The 26577-nt window shown below is 35.4% G+C and overlaps 1 protein-coding gene across 9 annotated transcripts in view; it reads left to right on the top strand.

The window, feature by feature from the left end:
- The window catches only part of ETV1 (ETS variant transcription factor 1), a 95639-nt gene extending 69389 nt beyond the window's left edge, over window positions 1–26250 (top strand). For all 9 annotated transcript variants that reach the window (XM_036863922.1, XM_036863921.1, XM_036863919.1 and 6 more), the window contains 5 exons: window positions 7601–7669; window positions 9264–9332; window positions 12744–12913; window positions 18525–18626; window positions 23499–26250. In XM_036863922.1, the coding sequence (XP_036719817.1) occupies window positions 7601–7669; window positions 9264–9332; window positions 12744–12913; window positions 18525–18626; window positions 23499–23720 (632 nt within the window). In that variant the 3' untranslated portion in view covers window positions 23721–26250. The remainder of the gene's footprint in view (window positions 1–7600; window positions 7670–9263; window positions 9333–12743; window positions 12914–18524; window positions 18627–23498) is intronic.
- Window positions 26251–26577: the final 327 nt, after the last annotated feature.

Genomic DNA, 26577 nt, shown 5'->3' with positions numbered 1-26577 from the left:
GAAAAAAGGGAATTAGAACAGGGAGGGGGGGTGTACTTTTTTAGTGTGGGATTTTTAGTTTCTTTTTAAAGAAAACAACCAGGATGCTTAGGCCCAGAACTGCTTATTGTGAGTGGGTGAGATGAGCATACAACTGTTTTCATATGTGCAACTAAGATTTGCAATTAAATGAGACAGTTTAAGGATGCGCATTTGGATTTCTCCCTCTGTGTGTGTGTTTCATAAATGTGAACAAGAGAGGGAAGATAAATATTTATTTTTTACAAGTATATATCTGAGTATATATGTTTAGGTTTAGAATATTGTTATAGAATATTTTACACTTAAAGGATCTCTATACTTAAGTGACTTAACTATTTAATAGTTTAGAGAAAAGGGAGACTTTTTATTTCATAAAATATTTTTACCTAACATAGGCATAACTTAATTGAAATCTTTTCAAGGAATTTTTTTCAGATTAAATAGATTATTGTTTTTATCATGTGTGTACATGTGTGTAAATTTTCTATTTAATTGCTTCTAATACAGTCTTGAAAATTTTACAAAGATAGCTATTCAAAAACACATGTGAAAAACAAAGCAAGGCAAAACTGAAAGAATGACACGCGTAAGTCATTATGATTTATTTACTATTCTCTTAAGTTTAGAAAAGTATCTTTGAACATTCCATTCTGCTAACCCTTCTTTTCAGTGTGTGGGCCCTCACAGTTCACTGTTTTCATCCACATGTTTTTGTTATTCTTAGCATTAAAAAATAAAACCACCCACTTGGTATGACACTGGAAACATTATACTGAATCCTGGACCTGTTACCTCTTTACTACTAATGTCATTTTGAGCATGTTTTGTTACCTCTTTTGTCCTCAGTTTCCTCATTCATGGAAAGGGGAAAATAATTCCTATACCTTTTGTGTTTTTGTAAGGATTAAATATGACTATGTTTGTAAAATTGCTAATATAGTGTTAGGGGTCCAGGCAATTAGAATAAGGATTTCTGTTGATATGATTTTATCTTAACTTCTAGAGATTTCCTCAGACTGTTGCTAGTTCTTGAATGAGATGCCACTATTATTTCTAATATTTATAAATACACTTTGGTGCTAAAGGATAAGACAAAATAAGAGAGATATTCTTATGTTAAAACAATCATATTGTGCATGGCCAACAAGATAGTGTACAATTATGCTGTTTCTGACGTAGTGAAACAATCATACTGAACTTACTGCTAGTGTTATTCATGTCCAAAGCAAGTAGACTAAATCATCTGAATATTGAGGTGATCCAAGGAGAAATGAGTGAGAGGACAAAGCAATTCATGATGTATTTGTTTCAAATTGTGTAGGTTCCAGAAAGGGAACAATTCAGTTTTGAAGCTCATCATGAAAAATTCCCCCACTTCAGAGTTTTTTTTGTGGCCCGTTTTGGCAACTAATGGCATCTTTTCTCATATATTTTTTTAAACTTCCGTTAATTGTCAGAGTGCAATAATATCTAATAAGTAGTCAAAGTTAAAATTGTGCTTATTTTGTGCAATTGTGTTTCCTATCATTTCAACTTTATTTTCAACTCTAGCTTACTGAAACCTTCACAGGCTTGTAAAACTTGTAAAACTGTGAGCCAGCTAGATCATAATAAGCTAATCCTCTTTGAATGTGGTGGTTATTTGTGTAGGATACTGTCCCCTGCAAAAAAAAAAAAAAGCAAAAAAACCCAGATGCTTACAAGAGAAGTTTGTGGTTTCTTAGGTAAAATTCTATGCTGTTATTTTAGGTTATGTAGCCTTTAAGTTTTAAAAGCATCTGAATGCAGATAACTGTGTTACCTTTTTTTTTTCTTTTTTAAGGTTTTGCAAGCACTATTCTAGGCATACAAAGACTGACATAGTTCTCTTTCTGTCCTCAAAGTCTGTCAACAGTAGATTCAGTACATCTGATCTGTGGCAAAAGAAGTGTCTCTGCACATTTTACATTACTTATATTCACAGTTTACTAAAAATCCTAATGACAGAGCTCCCATCTAAGTGTGAATGAAGTAATACCAAATGCACCACTCTCTTAAGATTTCAGCCACCTCCAGCTTTTCTGCCTTCTTCACATGAGTTTCAGTGACTAAGTTGTTATATTCACATAGAGCTTTTGTGACTGACAACGGGTAGATCTTATAAAACTTGACTTAAAGCCTTCACACTTGAATTCAGACATATTAATACCGGGCCTTATTTTTTAGAGTTAATTACTTTCAGGTTTGTTCTATAAATAGATGTGGGTGTAAAAATAAACCCTCAGGTTAGCATCCTTTTTAGAACACTTTATAAAAATATATTTTCTTGATTAGCTACACGAAATCTCTTCACGTGGCAAGTGGAAATGCAGAGTACAAGGATGCTACACTAGTATGTATGTGAAGACCTGTGCATTTAAATACATCTTTATGAAGCTCATTTATTTATGCACTCTGGAAAACCTTTGGATTTTAAACATTAAACTGAGTTTGCTAGGAAATGAGAAGAAACAACAAACTTAAGTTTAAGAAAGACAAAACTTAGGCAAGATCTGTCATAATGCTCTTCTTTCTTGAGTGAGATTGATTCCTTTAGTTCTTGGTACAGCTCAATATTTGTTTAGATGATAAATAAATGTCTTTGAAAACTTGTTTACACTCCTTTGTTTACATTGAAATACACACACACACACAAGCACATTTCTCACCAAGTACCTGTTAATTTCAGATATATGTTGACACACACATTTTGGCCCTGGAGTTTTAATTTCCACCATCATCATTATACCATAAACAAGTTTAGGTGGACTTGATCTTGTTACATCACCTCCTCAAGGAGTTAGTTAAGTGTGTAATCAATCCATCTGTGCAGTGCACACTCACATGAAAGCAAAATCACATTAAAATACAACATCGAACTTATTTCTATTTTACTGGGATTTCTCATTTACTGTCAGAGATTTGAATGCTTAATTAAGTTATCAGACTGATTGTTTCTCCAGGAATTTAACTAGAAGCATCAAATGAAAGCAAGGTGCTTTTCCCCCTTATTTAGAGTTTACAATCTGAAGTGTTTTCAGCTTTGTACACTATTTGATAACAAACAATTTCAGCAAATTATAGGGATGTCTCATACAACTGTGGCAAATAGTTTCTCTCTGATCCGGCCTGTTACAGCTCCTAGAAACTTTAGGCAGACCATGCCCTAAAGAAGAAACTTCATCCTGTACTATGGGATAACGCATATGCAAATCAGAAAAGTGCCTAGCAAATTCAAAACTGCACTTTGTGGGCAGACCTTTGGTAAAGCTTCCCAAATCAGTATTATGTTTCCCAATACAGTTTTAAAATGCAAGTCAAGAAACAGCTTTTTAGTTTCATACTTGCTTATCTTAATTTAAAGGAAATTTTAACTGCGTTACTAAAGGTGAAGAGAAATCAAATCAGGTAGTTTAGTGTGTTAGTTTACTTCTTCTTAACTTCCGCCACAGTGACTATGGCTAGCGCATTAAAATGACAACAGTGTTTTGCTGCTTTGAATTTTTGCAGCATATTAGATCAGCTTTCATCACCATGAACTCATCTGTGACAAATTATAGGCAGTTTAGTTTCTGCAAGCTGATTTGGCCCCGTCCTAAGGTCATGCTGAAGAGCTCTTTGATCCATAAGTTTCCAAATAATAAAAAAAAATCCTTTACCCTAAATTAGATATACATAATTCAATTTACAGATTGAATTTTAAACTTTTTAGACTAAAGCCATTTAGCATCAAATATCAGGGAGTAATACTGTAAAAAGAAGCTCAAAAGAGGTACCTCCAAATATTTTGAAAATATAATGGAGCTTCTCACTTAAACCTTATAAATCATAAATTTATAGTGAATTTAAAATCAATATATTTGAAATATCATAGGTTAATAGATTTATGAAGAATACTACTGAATAAGTACACGAATAAGCAATGTCAACCATCTCAATAGATACATGATTTAAGAATAGCAAATTAAGTTACAAAAATAATTTTGATATGTAATTATTTCTAGTTTTAAGTACGGTGATTCACACAGTTTAAATACTTGTGAGGTTCACTTAAAAATAGATTCTGTTAATAATAAGTACCTTATATTGAGTCCTTAGTGTTAGCAGAAAGTGGGCAGAATGTTGCCCGTGGCTTACTCCATACGGTCTTCCAAAAACCCTTTGAAGGAAATCACTGTTATTCCCATTTTACAGATGTGGAGGTTGAGAGTTAAGAGGTGTTAAATAACTAACAAAATGTTATACTCCCATAAAATATCAGAACTGAGATTCAAAACCAGGTCTCTTAGATGACAAGGTGAATGTTTGTAATCACTGCTGTACTAATGATCCTAAGATTATAATTATGGATGCATATTAAGACAGTGTAAATATGCTGTCATCTTAACGTTTGTGAATAGGATAAACTGCAGCTTATTATTGTCACTGAATTATGTAAGTTTTATTTCATGGATAAACATAAACGAATACGAATGAAATGCCTCCGTTCCCTGCTACAAAACATTTCCCTTTGAAGTCGCCACTTAGCTAGTTTGGATCTGAGTTGAGCATTTAGCAAAAGTTAAAATGTAATGCCAAACTTCATTGGTTGGATTTTTTATTAGATAAGGTAGAAATGAAAGCAGCAGGCAATTTAATTAGCAGTAATTTTTCTGGGCAAGTCATTACTTTGATGAACTTCAGAGCAATGTTTATGGCTCCTAATTAACCATGTTAGTCATCTGATTGAATAATCACTTTGGAAATGTTTCTACAATTTGATTAGAGTCTGACCCACTCTGATGGTCATAAATTAACTGATATCGCTTTAGGATAACATGACTTTAGTTACTTTAGGGGAATAAACTTCTCCTAGCCATATTTTTTTCAGGCTTCTCTGGACCATATAGAGGACATCAATTTTAAAGATAGACTGGACTTAAACAATGCTGGCCAAGTGTCTCAATTTCAAGAGCTAGATGTTAATTTTATTTACTCTGGGGTGTAATAAATAGTATTAAGAACTGGCATAATCACAAATATATTCTCATGTATGCATTTTTTTCTAAATTGCTGTTCAGTGATTTTTTTGTTTAGAACTTAGACCACAAGTTGAGCCTTTGGAAATGTAATGGAGGTTCCAGCATTAGCCATATTTTATGTCATGAATTTATGATGAATTTTAAATCAGGATACTTTAAATATCATAGAATAATAAGTAGAATTTATGAAGAATATTACAGAGTAAGTACAACAAAAACCAATAAATCAGCTAGTTCAATAGATGAGTATTAGTGAAATTATCCATCGAATCCTATCTTTGATGTCAAATGTCTAGTTTTCCAGGATTATGATTATTTCGTATGATGTTAGGGCACTTTTATAAGCCGACCCTTCAACTTTGAATAGTGGGTTTCTCAGAAACGCTTGCATTTTCTTTCTTCCGCTTTTTCTCCCCCTTTGGGGAGGAAACTACATTTAGTCACACTTAATATATAATAGAGTTTAACCTATACATTTCCTAGCTGCCTCCAGAGCCAGCCAGCTGTTTTTACAGCCACACTCCAGCTGGGCAGCAGTCAGTAAAAGTATTTTGTGGCAGGGTGTCAACATTGGTACAACAAAATGCTTGCCTCTAAGCAGCTGGGGAGCTGATGGCAGAGTCATTAACACTCTCCCTTCCAGGCCCAGCTGCATGAGGGAACTTACGCCTTGGTAATAAATCAAAATAACATTAAAAATTAACTTGAAGTACCATTGGTTAAAGAGTTGGGATAAAATGCATTGCTAATCATTTGGTAACCCAGAAGATCAACTCCACTGCAACCCTATTGTAAGCACTGATATCAGAAAGCAAGGTTTAACCCTGTAGGGTCAGAATTATATACTACATAATACTTTATATAAAGAAGGCGCAGTGTAATAAAGTGTTTGAAAATGAGTTTTACACTATTTTCGGCTTGTAAGCTATTGATTGCTACATACTTTTCAGTATTACTGCTATTAGGGATCGCCATTAAGCTATTTTTGACTAAAACCACATAAGATAAGCTTTTTTCTGTGAAATAATATCTCATATTTTGGTTGATATTTATCACTAGAAAAAATTTTAGAACATCAGGTAGACTTCAAAAATGGAACATACCAGACCAAGAAAGAATGACATCTGGGCTAAATAGTGCTCATTATCTATTACAGCATGAAAGTCTATAGATGGATAGTTAAAGAGAGATAAGGGCCTTTGGATTCCCATTCATTTAAATGTTATTATTACTTGTTCAGAAGTTAAGTGCTTACTACAAGTGGTGGAAAGGAAGGTATATTCTTATATTAAATAGCACACTTGTCATATATATTTTATACATTTATTTTTGTACACGTTGTTTTAAAAACTTAAGTAATACATACAGAAGATAGCATCAACTTAATCACATGTGTATATATTCCTGTGGAACCTATATATGTTGTATGTGGGGTTGGGCCCAGGTTTTTGGTACCTAAAACTTATAAAATTTGGGGAACCCTCTGAAAGAAAAAGAAAATGAAATGACATATACAAAATTAGGCGTAGGATTTCAGTAGGGCTCTTGCAAGTAGAGGGTCTTGAGGTTGAAACTTCACTGTCTTCACCATGAATAGACCTCTGGTTATGTGAGTGAACTTCTATATTCAGAGTTAAATAACTAGGGACGATAATAGACTCAGATAACATCTCACCCAACCCTTTGTTTTATATAAACTTAGACACAAAATGGCTTATCTAAAGTCATGTAGCTTTATTAGTAGTAAATGAAAGACTTGAATTTTAATCTTTTGTCTCTTAATCTGTATATCTTTCCTTTTCTCCATATCTAAAGCTACTAAACACATTAGATACACAGCCATCACTATGACTCAAGTTTAACCATTAACCAAGTTTATTTCCTCAGGGATGAGTTAACTTGGTCACACAGGCAAGGCCTCACTCTTAAGGTAACAATGGTGTTTGCTATGAAGTTGTTGGCTTTCTCTTTTATAGCCTCACTGGTTTTGAATCTGACCTGTGGGCTTAACAAAATGAAAAGCCAGTCATGTTTCTATCTGAAGAAAAAATAGCAGTCACCTTAATAGGCTGGAGTAATTTTAAGAGATATAACAATTTCGTCTTCTCATAATAATTTCTAGCCAGTGTTCATGAAATAAACTATGAATGAGTCTTCTATTGATCTTTGCTTTGGAGGACATTGAGTATACAAAGTTATTCCATACATGTCCTGAAATATTTTTAAACTCATGACACTGTTTGAGGGCACAATCACATTTATGCAGGGTTGCTGGTAGAGCCACCTTTACTTTAGTAAGGTTGGTGTGGGTAAAACTTTGAATTCACCTGCCTGTTCAGGAGAAACAGTATTCACCATGATATGCTTCTCAACCTTACGTTTCTTGTGTGGGCCCTGCCTGAAATGTTAACTATGTGTTGACAAGTTCCCCTCAAGAGACTCGTGTCAGTTTCTGTTACTTTCCTTTCTGCACTCTGTCCACTGATAACAGCACATTTTCAGCTCCAGACATCTTTGACCGATGTTGTTTCCTCTTGCAGAAGTGCCTAGCTGCCACTCCATTTATATGAGGCAAGAAGGCTTCCTGGCTCATCCCAGCAGAACAGAAGTTAAGTTTTCCACTATTGAAATTCTTGTAAATACCTGTCAACAGAATTGGACATCCTAAGGATGCTGTCAGATTATCATTATATTACATGGGAAAAATCACTTATGTCCACTAAACCATTATTTTAAAACTTTTCTTTTTAAAGTAAAAGGAAGATTTTTCAGGTCATGATCTCTTATATTTGGTTGTTAGCATGAGTCATGTGCATATAAACAGCTGAAAAGTGGACTTCTCTGTTCTTTTTTGCCAAGAACTACATCCTTTTGAAAGAGAACATGTGCTTTTATAAGATCACCTTACCTTACTGCTTTCTACTGAAATGTATCTTTGAGGAATTTTCAGTTTTGCTTTAGAGACCTAAGTCATTGTTTTGAAATAAAGCACCGTTGATTTAAATACATTCACCTTTAAATATCCTAGATTTTACATTTTGGGACAAGTAATTGTTAAGAATGGACTTTCACATAAGAGACTTAGAAAAGGAGTTTCTGTTGTGGATGTATTATGGTAACCGTGGGGGGAAAGTTTTGTTCTAATGGGCATGATACCTGCAAAGTAATGAATGAAAATGATTTTATCTCGGTAGACTCCCCTTTAAAGTATTTCCGGAATTATGTGCATGGTCCTTGATGTCAACACTATGTATCTTCAGTGAATGACTTACATCCATCCTTCTAGGTTGAGTCCAATATTGGTTGTTTTGTTTAAATAACATTAATAGAAGTAAATCCCCATGTTTAAAGGATAGTATTATGAGATGGTAAATCCAGAAAATAGGAGACCAAAAATTTTGCACAAATGCAATGTAATTATTTTTGCTATTTTTAGTATTATGTACCTACCACAGAGACCAATACTTTCGAGAAAAAGAACTGTGACTAAACTATGGGAAATTTCTTCCTGGTGATGAAAGATAACAGCAATTAAATGAAGGTCCCACAGTCAAGGATATTTGGGGGAGAAAATGATTGTGAAAAGCTGTCAATTTATTTTGCATTTTTCCTATGGACTTAGTTATGTTACAGCAAAAAAGGAAAGTTTTTTTTTTACTGCCTTGGCTATTGAAGATGAAAACATGAGAAGGTTAACCTGGCTAAATATTTCTCCAAAGAAGTAAGGGGGTAAACCGTACCTGTTTCAGTTCATCAGGGTCATAATGCAAGGTACATGGCAGTAATTCACTCTGATTTCCCTCTCATCTGGTTGAATAACAAAATTTGGAAGAAAATGGAAAAGGAAATGATTCGTTATACATCCCAGGTTTGCCAGTGTTTACGTAAGCTCTATGCTTCTGTTAGTAATAATATAAATTGCTAACTCTCATGTATTACCATGTGCTAGGCAGTGTTCTAAAGTTGCATATATTAAATCATTTAATCCTCACAACAACCCTATAAGGTAGATGCTTTATTATCATTCCCATTTTATAGATGAGGAGACTGAGGCACAGAGGTTAAGTAATGTGTCCAAGGTCACGGAGTGGAAAAGTAGAAGAGTCCTTTTCTACCTCCATTTTTGCATTAATGGTTATATTTTGATTTATTTGTGAGTGTTATTTCTGTCATGAATAAATGTATTTCATTTACCCCCCACAGGCTGCATGTTTGAAAAGGGCCCCAGGCAGTTTTATGATGACACCTGTGTTGTCCCAGAGAAATTCGATGGTAGGTTTTTCATTGTGTATCAAGTTTTGATTTCTGTAAGAGGGCGTGGAGAGATCACCTTCGCCTCTCCTGAAAGCAGTCAACATCGCTACTTAACGATTTTTATGCCCATCACTTACGATGCACTCAAGTCTCGCTAAACTTTGCCTCTTATAAATTCCCTTTCCTTTGCCCATTAAGAAGCTTTTTTCTTTTGTCCTATGAGAGATCCCATTTTTAGAGTTAGACAGAGTATCATTCTTGCTGAGCTTTATGTAGAATGAGGGCCCTTTCCATTGCCCGGCTGAGAACATGCAGCTTGTTGCTCGAGATTTATTGAAAGCTGATCCCGTAATTAACAAAGCAGAGGAGAAAGCACGCTACTGTGGATGCATGGATGACTAATGCAGGCTCTTGCCTTTTATTGTTCATGAAAAGATGCATTATGGAACACAGGAACAATACAGCTGCCCATTTAGTTAGTGATTGTGAGTCCCCCTTTTTTTGTTTTTTCCCTGGGAAGATGTTCATTACTAATGTGACATTACTTTGTAATTGCTTCAGATGGAGTTGGGAAAGCATCACCATTTTAATATCACTCGCTGTGGCAATGAAAATGAAAATATCACCCCCCCCCCCCACACGTTAGAAAGGGGTGTCAAGTTAGAATCTTCTTTTCTTAACAAACGTGGCAGCAGTCAGCATCTACACAGAGGCTTGGGTAAAAAGTGAACAGCTGATTGACTTAGTGGTTCTTCAGAGTGGTCTCCATATTTCCTGCTTTGATTGTTTAACAGGAAACGAGCAGGGGCCCTCTGATTAGCTGATTGCACAAACTTTGGGGATCATGGCTGTAATGACCTGGTAGCTCTCAGGAGTTTTTTTTTTTTTTTAGCACTTTTCTTTTTTTTATAGCTACTTTATTTATTTATTTTATTTTATTTTTGGCTGTGTTGGGTCTTCGGTTCATGCGAGGGCTTTCTCTAGTTGAGGCAAGTGGGGGCCACTCTTCATCGCGGTGCGGGGACCGCTCTTCATCGCGGTGCGCGGGCCTTTCACTATCGCGGCCCCTCCCGTTGCGGGGCACAGGCTCCAGACGCGCAGGCTCAGTAGTTGTGGCTCACGGGCCCAGCCGCTCCGCGGCATGTGGGATCTTCCCAGACCAGGGCTCGAACCCGAGTCCCCCGCATTAGCAGGCAGATTCTCAACCACTGCGCCACCAGGGAAGCCCAGGAGTTTTTAATTGTCATTATTTAAACAGCAAAGTGTATGCGCAGACTGCTCCTCAGTCTCTAATTAGTTGCTTGAAGTCTACTGTGTTCCCCAGGCTTTCGCTACAGGTAGACTTTTCAGAAGGGGTGGTATAAGTCTTGGGAAGATCTGTTTCCTTAGCCTCCCTTTAAATTGCTAAATTCATGCCAAGGTCACAGGGTTAAACTACAATACAGATCACTTTTTCAGCCTTACTCTATAATAGATGTTAGTTTTAAGCTTTGAGTTTCAGAGGTGTGATCTGTGTTATTTGATTCAGCATCATTCGCAGAGCATCAAAATCCTTAAAATCCAGCTTTTTCTCTTGAGATAAAGCATAAAGTCTACTTTTTGGCATGACCTTCATCAGTTTCTTTCATTCTTAGTGAGCTTAACATTTTAAGAAATCTCGATAATTAGTATGGGCATGTAAGGAAGGAAAATAGCTCAAAACTGTAGACAGGATTATGATATAATCTAACAGGGCAAAGTCGAAGTCACTTACATGTTTGAGGAAGCTGACTGTCTTGATTATTTTTTCCCTTTGGCTTTTAAATACTCCTCAATTTTATACTAAGAAAATATTTTTGGGAAGATAGTATTGGGCTTACATTTTATAAGGAATAGAGAACAAAAGAAAGAAGAACAAAGGGTTATTTTTTCATTGTACAAGGCCAGTATGATCAGTCACATTTATAGGCAGAAGCAATCTAAAGGTTAGAAAATCTGACAGTGTTTCACTCTATCTGCATAATTGCTCAGTTACCCCCATGAAAATTTCTAAATCTCAGAAGGAAAAACTGAGATAAATAAACCTGTCATTGAAATCAGTATGAAGAGACACTTCTATATTTTATAGCTTAGACCAAAACAACATAACGATTTTTAGCAGCTGTTGAGTGAATAATTTTATTTTGGTTTAGGTTTTTAAAGTGTTCTTTCTGTAATTATTTTAAGAGGTGTATTTCTGTCTCTTGACCAAAGGAAATTTTTAAAAAGCTTGTGATTTGGTCTGGTTTGTAATTCACACTTAATGTCAGAAGATCGGCTCGAATATATTCCGTCTGAATTGTTTCTTTAGTGAAGGAGAGAAATTCATGCATTAATATTAAGTGATATGCTTGTAGAGCCCTAGACATTCAATCCCCAATGTGACTAATTCCACATATTTTTGAGACAGTTTGCTGGAGATAGAAGTAAATAATCAGTAGTCATGAAACTGAGTTGTGGTTTTTTTTTTGGTTTGTTTGTTTTTTGGTAAAATCAAAATATCTGGCCAGATATTCCAAAGAATTGGAAACTAACACCTTTGCTACTGTAATCTATTTAATAGAGTTTTTTACACTTTGTATGAATAACAAATAAATGTAGCACAAACAAACCTTTCTTGTTTAAAAATATAGATAACAGAAAACTCTGGTGTATTCTTTTTTGTGTGTGTATATACATTATAAAATTGGACTTTTAGAAAAAGAATAGCAAGCTAAACTCAAATAAGTGCAATACAAACAAGAGAAAAGGAAAAATGAGAGAATTTTCATTTGCTGCCAGTTGAGAAAGCAGAGTGCCAGTGAAGGTGTGGAAGAAAGATGGTATACCGGTAATCCAGTATGCCCTGAATTACCCATGACATTGTCCTAGTTTTTACGTAACTCACAGAGTCTAAGATGCTGTTAACTTTGCTTTGAAGTATTTGCATTAAAATTTTCACTAGTTTGTCATGTGCAGGTCAATGAGGTATTTACAAATTGCAAAATTTACTTTGTGCAAATAAAATGCACAGAGCTTAAAATTGATTACTCCCTCTGCATTGTTACTTAGAGCAGTAAGTAATGGCATTAACAATGAAGGAAAGAAGTATGATCGGATACTATAGTTTTTAAAATAGTATCTAAAGAAAAAAAAGTTGTACAGCATTTTTATAAGTAAATGACATCCATGGATTTATTCTGCCCTTTGTGCATTTATAGTAACCTTTATATATACAGTTGTGTGTAAATTTGTAGATTCCTGGGTTATATTCACGCCTTTACCTATTTTAAATCCCTATTTAATGGTAACAGTATATTTCATAGAAACCCTTAAATTGGTTGTGGTGTAACCATTTTAGTGATCGGTTTAATATAAATTTTATGTAAATATCATTGCTAATCATAGAAACTTAAAATGTTTTTAATTTAGGAGATATAAAACAAGAGCCAGGAATGTATCGGGAAGGACCCACATACCAGCGGCGGGGATCACTTCAGCTCTGGCAGTTTTTGGTAGCTCTTCTGGACGACCCTTCAAATTCCCATTTCATTGCCTGGACTGGGAGAGGCATGGAATTTAAATTGATTGAGCCTGAAGAGGTGAGTTTAGTAGATTCTAGTTAGGAAGATCAGATATGTTCTAATATAAAGAAACATATACTTGATTAATATGCCAAAAAAGTATTTTTTAATTTTAAAACTATAGGGAAACATTTTGAATTAAAAGGCGGGCCAAAAAAAAAAAATAAGCAGGGATATATTTAAAATAAGACATGAATATGTTGCAGGCTTTTTCCAGTTGAATACCATCCTACAGGAATTGAAGGAAATCAACCAGATTATTAGCATAATCCTTTATTCAAGAGAGCAGGGCTTGGGAAGTCTCTAAAGGTGCATCTAAGTTGGGCATGTTTGATGGTCTTTGAGGAAGAGAGGAGATGTCTATCAAAGTTCAACTAGTTTTGGGTATGGAGGAATTGTTCTTGAGAATTAGCAGTTATTATTTGGACAATCTTGATTCTTGTCAAGAGGGTTAGAGAGGAACATTTAGAGAACAAAGTCATGTGTAAGAGGGTGTAGGGGAGACACAGCTGTGGGCGATAAAGGCACACAAGGGCCACAGTGGGAAATTCTCACTCCTTAAGTGTTTCTTAGGAGACACAGACCTGTACGACCATTGTTTTCCTTTGATTATTGGTGACATCTGTTTTGAATCAGCTGGGCTGTGTACGCTCCTTTGGAAGGTAGGAATAAAGTTTAAAATGTCACCATAATACCTAAGAAGACTGGATAGAGATAATACAGGTAAATGGAACACCTTTCGTTCTGTTCAGCTGTCTTACTTCCTCCAACGCTCCCCCATGCACATACCAATGGAGTGTTTTCCTGAAAAACCTCTCAGTTCAACTTTTATTCTTCCCAGGGCTAACTTTAGGCTTAAGCCTACTATTTTTTTTTGGTTGCGGCCCATGGGATCTTTGTTGAGGCATGCAGGATCTTTTCATTACGGGGCGGTCTCTTCGTTGCCGTGCTCGGGCTTCTCTCTAGTTGTGGCATGCAGGTTTTCTCTCTCTCGTTGAGGTGCGTGAGCTCAATAGTTGTGGCACACGGGCTTAGTTGCCCCATGGCGTGTGGGATCTTAGTTCCCCAACCAGGGATCGAACCCGCGTCCCCTTCATTGGCAGGCAGATTCCTTACCACTGGACCACCGGGGAAGTCCCAAGCCTACTATTATTATTACAACATAACCTATATTATTACAACATATATTACAACATAACATACAATAGCATTTTGGACCTCAAAAGAAAGGTGACTTTTATATGAAATGTTTGTGTCTTATTAAAGATGCTTTCTCTGCTACTGTTAAAATTGACTTCAGTTTACGTTAGCTGAGAAGGCAATGGAAGACTTTTAGCTAACATGCCTATGACTGATCACATTGGCTATAGGATCTGAACACCTCAGAAAAGTCGAAAAATTCAGAGAGATATCCAGCTATTTTTTAACTCAAAGTGATTAGTTTCACGTAGACTAGACATCTACAAGCTAGACTAGGCTAATGGGCCTATACATCTTGCATTTTCTGCTCTGTGAGACCATGTATTTAATCATAATCAGATAACGTGTCCTAATTTGATATCCAGAAGATAAGGTGACATTACTTATTAAGATTTAAGAGATTATCCGATTCGAATATGTATTAAATAAAGTATGAAATCAGAGGAGATGGTTAGCACAATTAAGTGTACTCCAGGTTACATCAATACGCTGGTAGCATTCGAGGGCTCAAGTTAAATCAGAAATTCAAAGTATCCATTATTGAGTATAGGCTAAATGTTTGGGTGTTTGAATTTTGTACTGCATCTAAAACTTAATTTGGCTGTCAAAAGAAATTCATTTTTTATGTAGGTGTACTTAAATGATGTAAGTGAAAGAACCACAAAAATGTGAAGGACTAAAAATTGAGACTAGAAACACTTAACGTAAAGTAATTTGAAAGCCCTTTAACGTGATGGGAATGTGTGCTCTTCACCTCATGAAAGATGTTAATAATCTCTGCAAGAGTTGGTTCATGCTAGAACTGAGGACATTCAACAGGGATTTATATCAATTACTTCCGTCCATCTGTGATGAAAATAAAGCGAGCAGAGACAGAATTTTTATTTTTGCCATCTATCTGTTAAGATAGGGGAAATGACTGAATTATGTCAGTGATTATTGATCCACTCAGAAGTGTAAAAATACTTAGGCACGTGATTAAGTTCTTTATGTAGCAATTGTTGATTTTTAAGCTGATCATGTTTGAACAAGTAGAATAGGAGACTTGACCAGGGGACCATTAAGTTACATCAAATTACGAATTTCTGTGATTTTTTTTTTTTAAATGCCGGGAAGGAATACAATTACTTCTGTTCCATACAACAAACCAACATTTAGACACCTTTTCTGTATCAGACTCAGAAAGTAAAAAAGGACCGGGGAATTGAGAGTCAGCCTAACTCCCTGGCAATTGTGCAATAAGCACTCAATGTCTCCTAAGGCCCTTTGTTCAAAATGAAACATTCCATTTCTGATTGCTGCATTGCTCACTGCTACAATTGCTTCCATCAGGCAATGACTGTGCTGTTTATGTTTAAATTTCTTCTTTGGAAAATGTTTGTGAAATTTCCTTAGTCTCTGTGGCCCATGGTCACCCTCTTCTTTCAACTACACAGCAGTTAATTGAGGGTCTGTGACAGCACAGCTCATGAAAGGTGGCTCTGAAGCCATCCTTGTTGGAATTACTCATGAGTTCCACTTTTTATATTTCCTCTTGCAGTTTAAAATGATACTGAGTGAGACTGCAGTCTTGCGCTGATTATCTGCTCAGTGTGTTTGGATAACTTTAGCAAGCACATAATCTTTAACATCTCTCTTTTTGAGATATTTGAGATAACGAGATGTTATTTTTTAATTAATCATGGGTTCTGGGGAATTGTTCCAGGGAACAGTTATTGACATAGCGAAGCATCTGTAGGATGCAGAGTAGAAGTCTTCTGATAATATTCAAGCTTGTTGAGCTGGAAGAGTTATCGAGAAGTCTGATAGCCAGGCCCTGATTGTGGTTTCTAGCTTTACTGTTGCATATTCAAGCGTGATTTTAAAAAATAAATTGAATAATAATTGAACGATTGCGTTTTCCTGTTTAATTCATTTGGTAATAAGGGTAAATGCTAGAGTGCTATAGAGATCTTTTCACTCTCCTCATTAACAGCCGAAGTTTTCTTTTGAAAGAGTGTTAAAAGGAAGTTACTGGAAGTATTGCCACCATCGTACCTACTCCATGTTGAAGATGGTACCTTGGCTTTTTTTTTTTAACATCTTTATTGGAGTATAATTGCTTTACAATGGTGCGTTAGTTTCTGCTGTATAACAAAGTGAATCAGCTATACATATACATATATCCCCATATCCCCTCCCTCTTGCGTCTCCCTCCCACCACCACCCCCATCCCACCCCTCTAGGTGGTCACAAAGCACCGAGCTGATCTCCCTGTGCTATGCAGCTGCTTCCCACTAGCTCTCTGTTTTACATTTGGTACCTTGGCTTTCAGTGGCACTGGATATAGCGGTGATTGATGGGTCATATGTGAGGGCTGAATGGACTTTCTTAGTTGTTGGATGGTCTAACCTATCCTGGAAATTATTTATGTTACCTGTTAATTTTAAGTTTCAATCTTTTAAAAAATTTTTATCATGATAGGAACACAACATGGGATCTATCTTCTTATCAAATTTTTACACGTTCAATCCAGTATCATTAACTATAGGAACAGTGTTGTACAACAGATTTCTGTATCTTATTCCTTCATCTTGCACAACTTGTCTGCATCTCCCAGGCATATGAGTATGTCCCATTTCCCTCAACTTTGTAATGAATGTGATATTGAAACAGTTCTAAGAATAAATTTGATTGTTTTAAAATGTCTACTGATACCCATGGTGCTGAGAATTAACTGGCATCCTAAAAGTCAAACTCTGCTTATGGTATTAAAAAAATATCTTTCTCTCCCCAAAGGCTTCCACTGTGTTGTCTTGAAGTTTGTTGCAGGTATTTTACTTTCTAGGTGCCTCCTGGTGAGCCTCTAGAAAAGTATCATTTACAAATGCGCAAGTGTTCAGAAATTGTTGTTCAATTTAAGGAGATACTAATAATTTATTTTCACATCCCCTCCAGGTTCGCAGGCTGTTCAGTTGTCATGTCTATTAAAGGTTCACTGATGTCCATTGTTAGCTTTTTAAAAGATATTTTATTTAGAAATTATTGCTTTCACTTCTTATTGCCATCCGCCCATTTTGCTATTGCTTAGAACATTTACATTAAAATGAAGTTTATCTTTGGAACATTAAGATGTACCTGTCACAGTGACTCTCTGTTTTGATATATAGTCATGTCCCTGTGAGGTTACATCTCTCTGCTCTTAAAAAATTATACTGATATATGTGACTAAATTACATTGTATCTTCATTCAGGAAGTAGAAATTAGTGAGAGAGAAAATAGCAAGGATCAGTGTTTTTAAAAGAGAAAAAAAAAAAAAACCCTGGAGAAAGGTTATTGCTAATGAAGTAGAGAGAGACAGAATGATCTCTTTGCAAAGCATTCTGTTTTAGTATATTACACGTAGCAACAACTTGGAATTCTGTGAACATGAAGGAAAACTCTAACCCTATTTAAAAATGCTGTCTCAGGGTTACCTAGGTATGCATGGCAGCTGCAATTTCTGCTCAGATGAAGCAAAAGTGGAAATAAATGCGAAGGTGACTTTAGCTGGGGTCACAGAAGCAGGCCACCCTGTTCTGGATAATGCTGCAGCTAGCCAGGGTAGTGGTGAGGTAGGGGATACAGATATGTTGAGGAAGGAGGTTTTGCTGAAGCTCTGTTGAAGAATTCTCCCTTTGCCAGAAAAGTTGCTCCTCCAAAGCCACATTGTAAAAAGCTCGGAGATTGTTCACTAAACAACAAAAGTGGATATTCTGCTTTAGAGATTTTCGTCTGTGGACTCATATACATGGTGACCTTCTTATTTTTAGCCTCTGATTACTGTTCTTTAAATGAATGCTTAATTCCCCAGTGTAGTATTGGCTACAATTTTATTCTGATGCTGCTTCAGGCAATAAAAATTATTTGCAGTTCAGCTTACTAACTTGTATACTGTTTCCTCTGCTGTACACACTGTGCCACTTGTTCACTTTTATTCAGTGTCATGCAGGATATCTGTTTTCCTTTGGTTTATCATAACCTCAAAAACACCTTTACAAAGAGATCGCGAAGCTGCTCTTGATCTATAGTTTTTATCTGAAAAGAAAAAATAAGAAGGAAAAAAGAGACAGGGTACCTCAGAATGCGAAGCATGCCTCATTTTGGTGAATTGCAGCCTGTCCATTACCATTGTAAATACATTCCCTTATTTCCATTTAATTTTGTATCTAAAACAGTAGTGACAAAGAATTCTATTGTGATGCTTCAGAATGATCACTGAAGGCCTGGTTTAAAAAGCAAACCAGGACACAGGATATGCAGATCATGATAGCTTTTGTGTCTTTACTTATGTTTTTGATTTGGATGTGTTTTAGAGTGTTTGGAAGTAATTAATGAATTAACTAATTTTTATGAGATATGTTGATACGTTAATACTTAACACTAAATGTAATTCTGTTTTGGTGGCAGGTGGCCCGGCGTTGGGGCATTCAGAAAAACAGGCCAGCTATGAACTATGATAAACTTAGCCGTTCACTCCGCTATTATTATGAGAAAGGAATCATGCAAAAGGTGAGCAGCTAATACAGCATTAAAATTCATTGAAATGTTGCACATTCATCTGCATGTCATACTTTAAAGCCACGTATCATTACACTGCTGAAGCAAGGTTTTCGCCCACTTTAACGTATGCTTAGCTGTTGGGTTTGCTATTACAAGCCTTTCTGTTTATAAATTCATGGGCATTATAGACAAATGTGTAATAATATCATATACAAAGTAGTAGACTTTCTGGAAGTCCCCACTTTCCTGTGTTTGGTAGAAAAAATGTTGTTTTAGTACTAATATGGCAAGCATATATCCCCAGAAGTTGTTGATATTTTGCTACATTCTCCACAAGTACATAATTTTGAATACTAACCGAACTGTTACCTTTTCCCTCTTGTTCTGATTCTTAAAACATTCAGAACATTGCTTGTTCTCATTCTGAAAAACATTTTTTCTTGGCTGATTTCATTACTTGACAGCTTAACATCTTAAACCATTGGTTAAAAATAAGTATTTGATCTTATTTCATTGGTATAATGAAGTTAAATTTATTTTATTTCAAATGAGTGTCTCGTAATATTTCCAGGTAGCTTTTTTAAAAGGTGTGAGATAAAAACAAATGAATTACACCTAGAACAAAATATAAAATTTTTGAAGAAGGTAATGAATAAATGAATAAATAAAGATAAAACATTTGGGTATTTGTTATTGTTACATCCTTCAGCCTTGCATGCATATTCAGTCTAATAGTCTTGACTGTGAACAACGTTTAGGATTTATTCATCGTGAATATTACATTATAGTTTTATTATGCGTCCTTGGTTCATTTGGGGGGACACAGACGAATATTACAGATTGTGGCATAGTTTTATGTCACCATGGTTCTGCCAAGAAAAACTAGACCAGTTGGCCCATGAAACTTACTAGAAGACAGGGAAACGGCATCATTGAGTTTTCTAGACCAAAGGGAATCGTGCTCTGGAGTTGGCCAGCCTGGAAGTTCGAACTTCGAAGATCCTTAAAAGTTAAGGATGAATTAGATTCTTAATTGCTTCCTATTTTCCTGAATCTCACCTTCAAAATGTAAAACCAGTTCCTATCTGCTCTGTCTTCTCCATCTCAACCCTGGAGTCTTTTTTAATTCCTCCCTTTCTCTCATCCACCACTCCCATTTGCAGCCAACCTCTTTCAGATACATCCCATTCTTTTCATTTTCATCACCATCTTCCTAATTGGGCACATCGAGTGGGATGGCACAGTAGGTGCTCTGCAGGTCCCCTGGGCAGTGTTACACAAAATGCAGTCATGACTTTGGTTTGCATGCTATCTTCTCATTAGATCACCTTTTTTGAACAGATTCTTCTGCTACTAAGCAGTGGTATTCTTACCTCGTGAAGCTGCTGTGATTATTAAATGAAATAATGTACTTGAGACACTTGCATTGTACCTGGCGCAAAAGTCTTCAACAAATGGTAGCTGTGAATGCATCTCACACCCCGAAGCCAAGGCATATTTAGCTTGTGTGTCTTGACCAGTTAAGTCCCTTACTAAATGGAGCAGTCACAGAGAGCTAAAAAGTATCTTAAAATGTCTAATCATACCTCAGGTTTTAGACACAGTGTTTGAGGGGGTATCTGCAGGATGACATGTCTGGTCTTAAATATTCTCAAAGATGTTCAAACTTAACGCTTATTACTGATACCATCACTTCCATGTTCCTATTTATTTATCCAGTTATCACATATCCTATTTACTTACCTCTTTAATAAATTAATAAGGCAAGATGCTATCAAATAATCAAATGACAGCATAGATGTTGAAAAAACAAAGAAAAATGTTATGGCTCCTCACGTTTTTTCTATTAGGCTGTAATTGCCAAAGGAAACTATTAGCAACTATTTATTTGTCAGCTAATATAGGAGAGCAAAATGTTGTACATCCCAGGCCTTTTGGGGTATTGCATATGATATAAGGAAAAACAGGTCGTTTAGAGGTGAAAAATGCAAAAGTTGAAGTCTACTTATAACTAGCACAACAATCAAGACTTTTGACAATTTTTACACACATACATACTTATTCTTCCTTCCACGTGTTGAGCTGGTCTACTTGCTACTCTCTGACACACCTGTGACTCTCTCACTGCTTCACTCTTTTTAGAATGTCCTGCCTTCTTATCTTTACCTGTTAACATAATGGTTAAGTAAGTTCTAGTATAGTCATTCAGAGGAAAATTATGCAGTCCTTTAAAAAAAAAAAAAAACTCTGATGTAGAATTATATATTTTAATGTATGGGGAAAATGTTTATCTGACCATGGTTGTTCATGAACTTAAAACTCTGTGTGTATGTGGTGTATGTAAAAGAAAATTAAATGGAAAGATTAGAGAACAAAATAAAACCCAAGTGGATCTAAACATCAAAGAAACCCTGATTATTTTAGTAGTCATGAAAGAAATAAGAAATGAAGTAATGAACATTATACCTTATAGACAGTACATGTATGAATTTCAAAATTTAGAAATGATGGGAAAAGTATATACAAACATTTAAGCATTGGTTATTTCTGGTTGATATAATCAGATTATTATTTCTTTTGGCTTAATCTGTAATTTAAAATTTTCTTCCAATATCCCTGTATTACTTCTGAAATTTTAAAAGTTAACACATAATTTAAATAGCTAGTCTTTCAAAATTCATGTTTTATCTATCTAAGCATTGCAGTTTGTGTATACTAAATGTATAGCATTTTCCATACTGTAACTGAATAACAGAAGACGTTCTGTCCCTTGGTTGGTTATCAGCCCTTGTTCTAAACTTTGTGGCATTTAACATAGTCCAGTAATTATAGTAGTAGCCCTAAATATGTTTACTGTAAGGAAAATAAAACAGTGAGTCAAGGCAGAGTCCTTAAGAGGTTTTATAATCTTGATTGCGTATTATACATTTTAATTCCCCACAGTGATTTATCGAATCATTTCTAATTATAACCAATAGCAACAGATTGTACAAAAAAACTTCCAGTATCCTAAAGCAAATGCCTCCTTCTCAGTGGCTGCAGACAAAACAAAGCAGGTTATTAAATGCTCTGAGGTATGCAGGCCATTTATTTTATTTTTATTCTCAAAGTGCTTTGAGCAAAGAAAAAAGGGAAACGAGGATTTAGTATAGTTAAGCTTTGTTTCTGATATGGTCTATTTTTACTTTTATGGCAGTTTCACCATTTCACCTTTAGGAACTTAATTTCCTTTTTATAAAGGACTAAAGTGAATAAATTTATGCCAGACTCCTCTGTTTGCCATGCCCTGTGCTAGAGACTTCCATCTTAGTCTTGCAACAGGCTTTCCAAGAAGCCATTCCTGACTCCATTTCACAAAAAAAAAGGGGAACTGGGGGCAGTTTAAGAAACATGTCCAAATTCATAAAAACTAAGTCTTGGCTATTTTCAAGCCTAAGGATATTAAGAGTATTTGAATTCTCTAAATTGATTCCTCTTACAGGGTAAAAAAAATCCAGGGTAAAAAAAATCCAGGGCAAAAAAACATTCTAAATCTGAGTCCAGAACAGCAGTGCTCTTTGGTAATTTTTTTTTTTCTTCCCAAACATGCACAGATAGTTTATAAACTATGAACTCACCATATCCCCACGTCACACAGCAAGTAGCAGAGGAGTTGAGTAATTTTCACCTTTCTAAAATTACTGAACTCTACATAGACACAAAAAGTTACTGCCAAACTTAATACAAAGAACTGTATTCATCCACTCCCGCCCCGCCCAACCCCCCTGGGTTTTTGAGAAGCTCAGCATTGTCTATTAATGGCAGCAGCGGCAGGGCCGTATTTGTTCCACTCAATTGTTTATAATTTCCTAGAGAAGCATTACTCTTCAAAATTTAAGTTTGGGACATGTTATTTCCTACAAATTAGGCCACTTCTCCTTTATTTCAGGCAGCTGTCACATTTCTTTTTTTCATTTCCTCCCTATGCATTGTGTATTTTAAATGCCTTTCACTTTTTTACACCTCTTACTTCAATTTGACACTTTATATACATCCTTAACTTCTGTCTAAGGCATCTTGCTTTCATTTTTAAAAGTGATGTACCCAGGATAATGCTGCCCTCTTGATCCATCTTTCATTTAAATGAGGCTATGTATCTTTTTTTCAGGTGAGAATATACAGTGCAAAAGAAAAATAAATAAATAAAAAAAGAACAGTTCACCCTGCGAATCAGTGAATCACTAGTCTAGTCTTATTAGGAACACAATACATTTTTCTTCTAAGGTTTGGAAGTTTAGTTTTTCTACAGTTTCAGAAATATAATGTTAGGAGGGAGGCACTACACTTTAAAGGCCTGGTTATTTTTTAAGTACTATAGATATTACCTTTTCAAACAGAGGGGAAAAAATTGTAATGTGAAGATGCCTGCATGAAATCATTGATTTTTTTTTTTCCCCAAATAGCAATGTAAGTTTACACTTACATGAAAACAAGCAAACTGCTAAGCTTTCTAGAATATATCTGGAATGAATGTAATTATTACTCAAGATCAACATTTTGCATTTCCCTCGATTGAACCGTAGTTTATCCCACAAAGTGAGGATTATTTTTCTATCTGTTAACACTTAATTGCTTCTTCTTTTGTTATTCATCCTTTCTGGAGTATTAAATCATGTTTTTGTTTATTTCTTTCTCTGCCCTTCCAGTCTGGGATGGTGAAGATGAGTTGTTGTTTTTTTTTTTAAGCTGAGATGTAGTTGACATAACAACCTCACATTAGTTTCAGGTGTACAACACAACGATTGGATATTTGTATCTCTTGCGAAATGCTCACCACACTGAGTCTAGTTACCATCCGGCACTGCACATAAGGATGGGATTTCTCTTCCATGTTTCCCTTAGGTGGCTGGAGAGAGATACGTCTACAAATTTGTATGTGATCCAGAAGCCCTCTTCTCCATGGCCTTTCCAGATAATCAGCGCCCACTGCTGAAGACAGACATGGAGCGTCATATCAACGAAGAGGACACGGTGCCTCTGTCCCACTTTGACGAGAGCATGGCCTATATGCCAGAGGGGGGCCGCTACAACCCTCACCCCTATAACGAAGGCTACGTGTATTAACACAAGTGACAGTCAAGGGCCTTCTCGCGCTTCTCCTCTTTTGCAAGATGCAGAGAATCTCCGCATTCTCTTCAGTCTTTGTCTGATTTTTGTTGTTTGTATTTTATTTTTAAATAATAATACACAAAAAGGGGCTTTTCCTGTTGCATTATTCTATGGTCTGCCATGGACTGTGCACTTTATTTGAGGGTGGGTGGGAGTAATCTGAACATTTATTCTGTGTAACAGGAAGGTCATGGGTGAATGGGAGGGGGGGATTGGGGGATTACTTTTTACTTAGGCTTGGGATGGGGTCCTACAGGTTTTAAGTATGATGAAGCTCTATCATGTTGATCTGATTTCATAACAACCTAGAAAATGTTCATTTCCTCTGGGTGTCTATAGTACACAGTTAATTCACATTGTGTAAATATCCACTTGGAGACTATTTGCCTTGGGCATTTTCCCCTATCATTTCTGAGTCTCTGCAAGGTGTACAAAAAAAAACTACTGTAAAAGGCAGTTTAATTGTTAGAAATGACTGTTTTTGCACCTCTTGTAAAAAGGTATCTAGAGATTGCATTTGCTGCTTTTTGTTTCGTTTTGCTTTATATATGACTCATAGAGGATAACCATAAAATGGGTAATTCTCTCTGAAGTTGAGTAATCACCATGACTGTAAATGAGGGGCACAATTTTGGACTCTGGCTCCAAACTGAGTCACAGGCCAGTAGCAGTATACGTATCTGGTGCCACCTTGCTCTTTAGGTACAAATCATACTGTTGTTAAAGTATTTTGAAGCTCATTTCAGTTAAATAATGATATTTTTCATGGTCCTTTGAGATCTTCATTTAAATGTTAAATCTGGGATCACAATGAAGCAAAAAATATCTTGTCTCCTTTTGCTTCCTTCAGTACATAAAAACATTATTTAATCAATAAGAATTAACTGTACTAAATCACATAATATGCTGTTCTAGATACAGCAAGCACTCCTTAAGAAAAATATCCAATACACTAAATAGGTACTATAGTAATTTTTAGACATGGTACCCATTGATATGCATTTAAACCTTTTACTGCTGTGTTATGTTGAAACATATATAAATATTAGATAATGCTAATGCTTCTGCTGCTGTCTTTTCTGTAATATTCTCTTTCATGCTGAATTTACTATGACCATTTATAAGCAATGCAGTTAACTACAGATAGTATTTCAGGACAAAATAGATGACTCGAACCATTTATTGCTTAAAAAATAGCTTATGCCATGCTATGCTATAAGCAGCTTTTATGCACATTGACAAAATGAAGAGTAAGCTTCAGCTTGCTAAGGGAAACTGTGGAAACTTTTGTAACTTTTGGTGAAATGGAAAATTATTTACAAACTGTCAAAGAATATGAGGAAGTTGCTGTATGACATAGTGCTGGCACTGGTACTAGCCATCATCTTGTTTTGGACACTCGTGTAAATGTGATTGGATTGTTTGAAAGAAGATTTAAAGACTTAAAGTTTCAAAGGTTTTTGTTTTGGTTTTGTTTTGCATTTGGAGAAAATACTGAAAGCAGGGTATAACAAAACCATAAGTAAATGGTGTTACAGTATCTCTGAAGAGCTTGCTAAAATGATTCAAGAAAGAAACACGAATTTTGTTCAATCCATCAGTATCCCAGAGGAACAAAAATTTTTAAAGAGTCAATAGCAAAATTTTAAAAAACTCCTAAACACAAAGCCAAAATCGACTTATAAAAGCTTTTCATGATGAACACAGGAAAAATTGTTGAAAGATGATCTCCTGGCTACCCATTTTCCAGCATGACATGGATCACAACTCATGTCTTTAAATTGAACGGTTATTGGGAAACCCACATACCATAATCAATACTACTCACATTTAATCCTACCAAAAAAAAAAAACCACATTCTAATTTCAACATATCTATGTAACCTGTGATTTCAATGCTTGTTCTACATTTACATTATATAGCATTAGGCCCATTATGGGCTAATAAATATGCCTTAAAAATCAGAACTTTTTTCCCCCACTTTGCTCATGTGGCCATTTACAGCACTTAGAATAAAAACAGATTTTAAAATATTCAGCTAAAGTTTTACTGGAAAGAGAATTGACACATTTGGAGAAATTGAAAGTGGGTCCTTAAAATATGATCTAAATGAAAATTATATTGAGTATTCTTTTTTTTCTCTCTTTTTCTTTTATTCTATTAAAAATTCTAGTTCTAGTTTGACAGTGAGAAAGAATTGGGCTATGAGTTATTTTAAGGAATCAAGGAAGAATTGGTATTGATTATATAATATTTAAGGACAAATTATATATTTTGCTGTTTACGGTAGTAACTCACTGAATGAAGTAAGTAATTGGCCAACATTAAGTATATTTCTCATACAGAAGGGTTCAAGACATTGCATTATAAACTCTTGGGAAATGTATCTGAATTTTTTTGGGGGGGGGGTTCTGTTCTTATTCTACTTTTTGTTTGGTTGTATTTTTATTTTCAGATAGATTAATAAATCTGGCAGCTGATTTCTGCAAGATTCTTGTGTTTTGAATTTCTAATTGAATTGGCTATTCAAACATAGAAATCAACAACATAACATCTTCCTTCAACTCGGTAAAGGAAACTAAAAGAATTATCTCCCCTCATGTTTGCTGCCTTTTGATGCTAATACCCAAGAGACTAATTACAACAAAGAATGTCACCTCTCCAATAACTAATGAAAGATGATTTTCTTTAAGTTATGCCTATAAAAATGCTTAAAAATAAAAATTCACACAGCTGACAGTGCAGAGCAGTTTTCTCAAATTATAGAAAGTTCTTGGGGGTCACTTAATTGAGACTCCTTTTTATAGATTT

The sequence above is a fragment of the Balaenoptera musculus genome, chromosome 9, assembly GCF_009873245.2.
Source record: "Balaenoptera musculus isolate JJ_BM4_2016_0621 chromosome 9, mBalMus1.pri.v3, whole genome shotgun sequence".
Lineage (NCBI taxonomy): Eukaryota > Metazoa > Chordata > Mammalia > Artiodactyla > Balaenopteridae > Balaenoptera > Balaenoptera musculus.
Note: the sequence above shows the minus strand (reverse complement) of the source record. Positions and strands in the feature narration are given on the sequence as shown.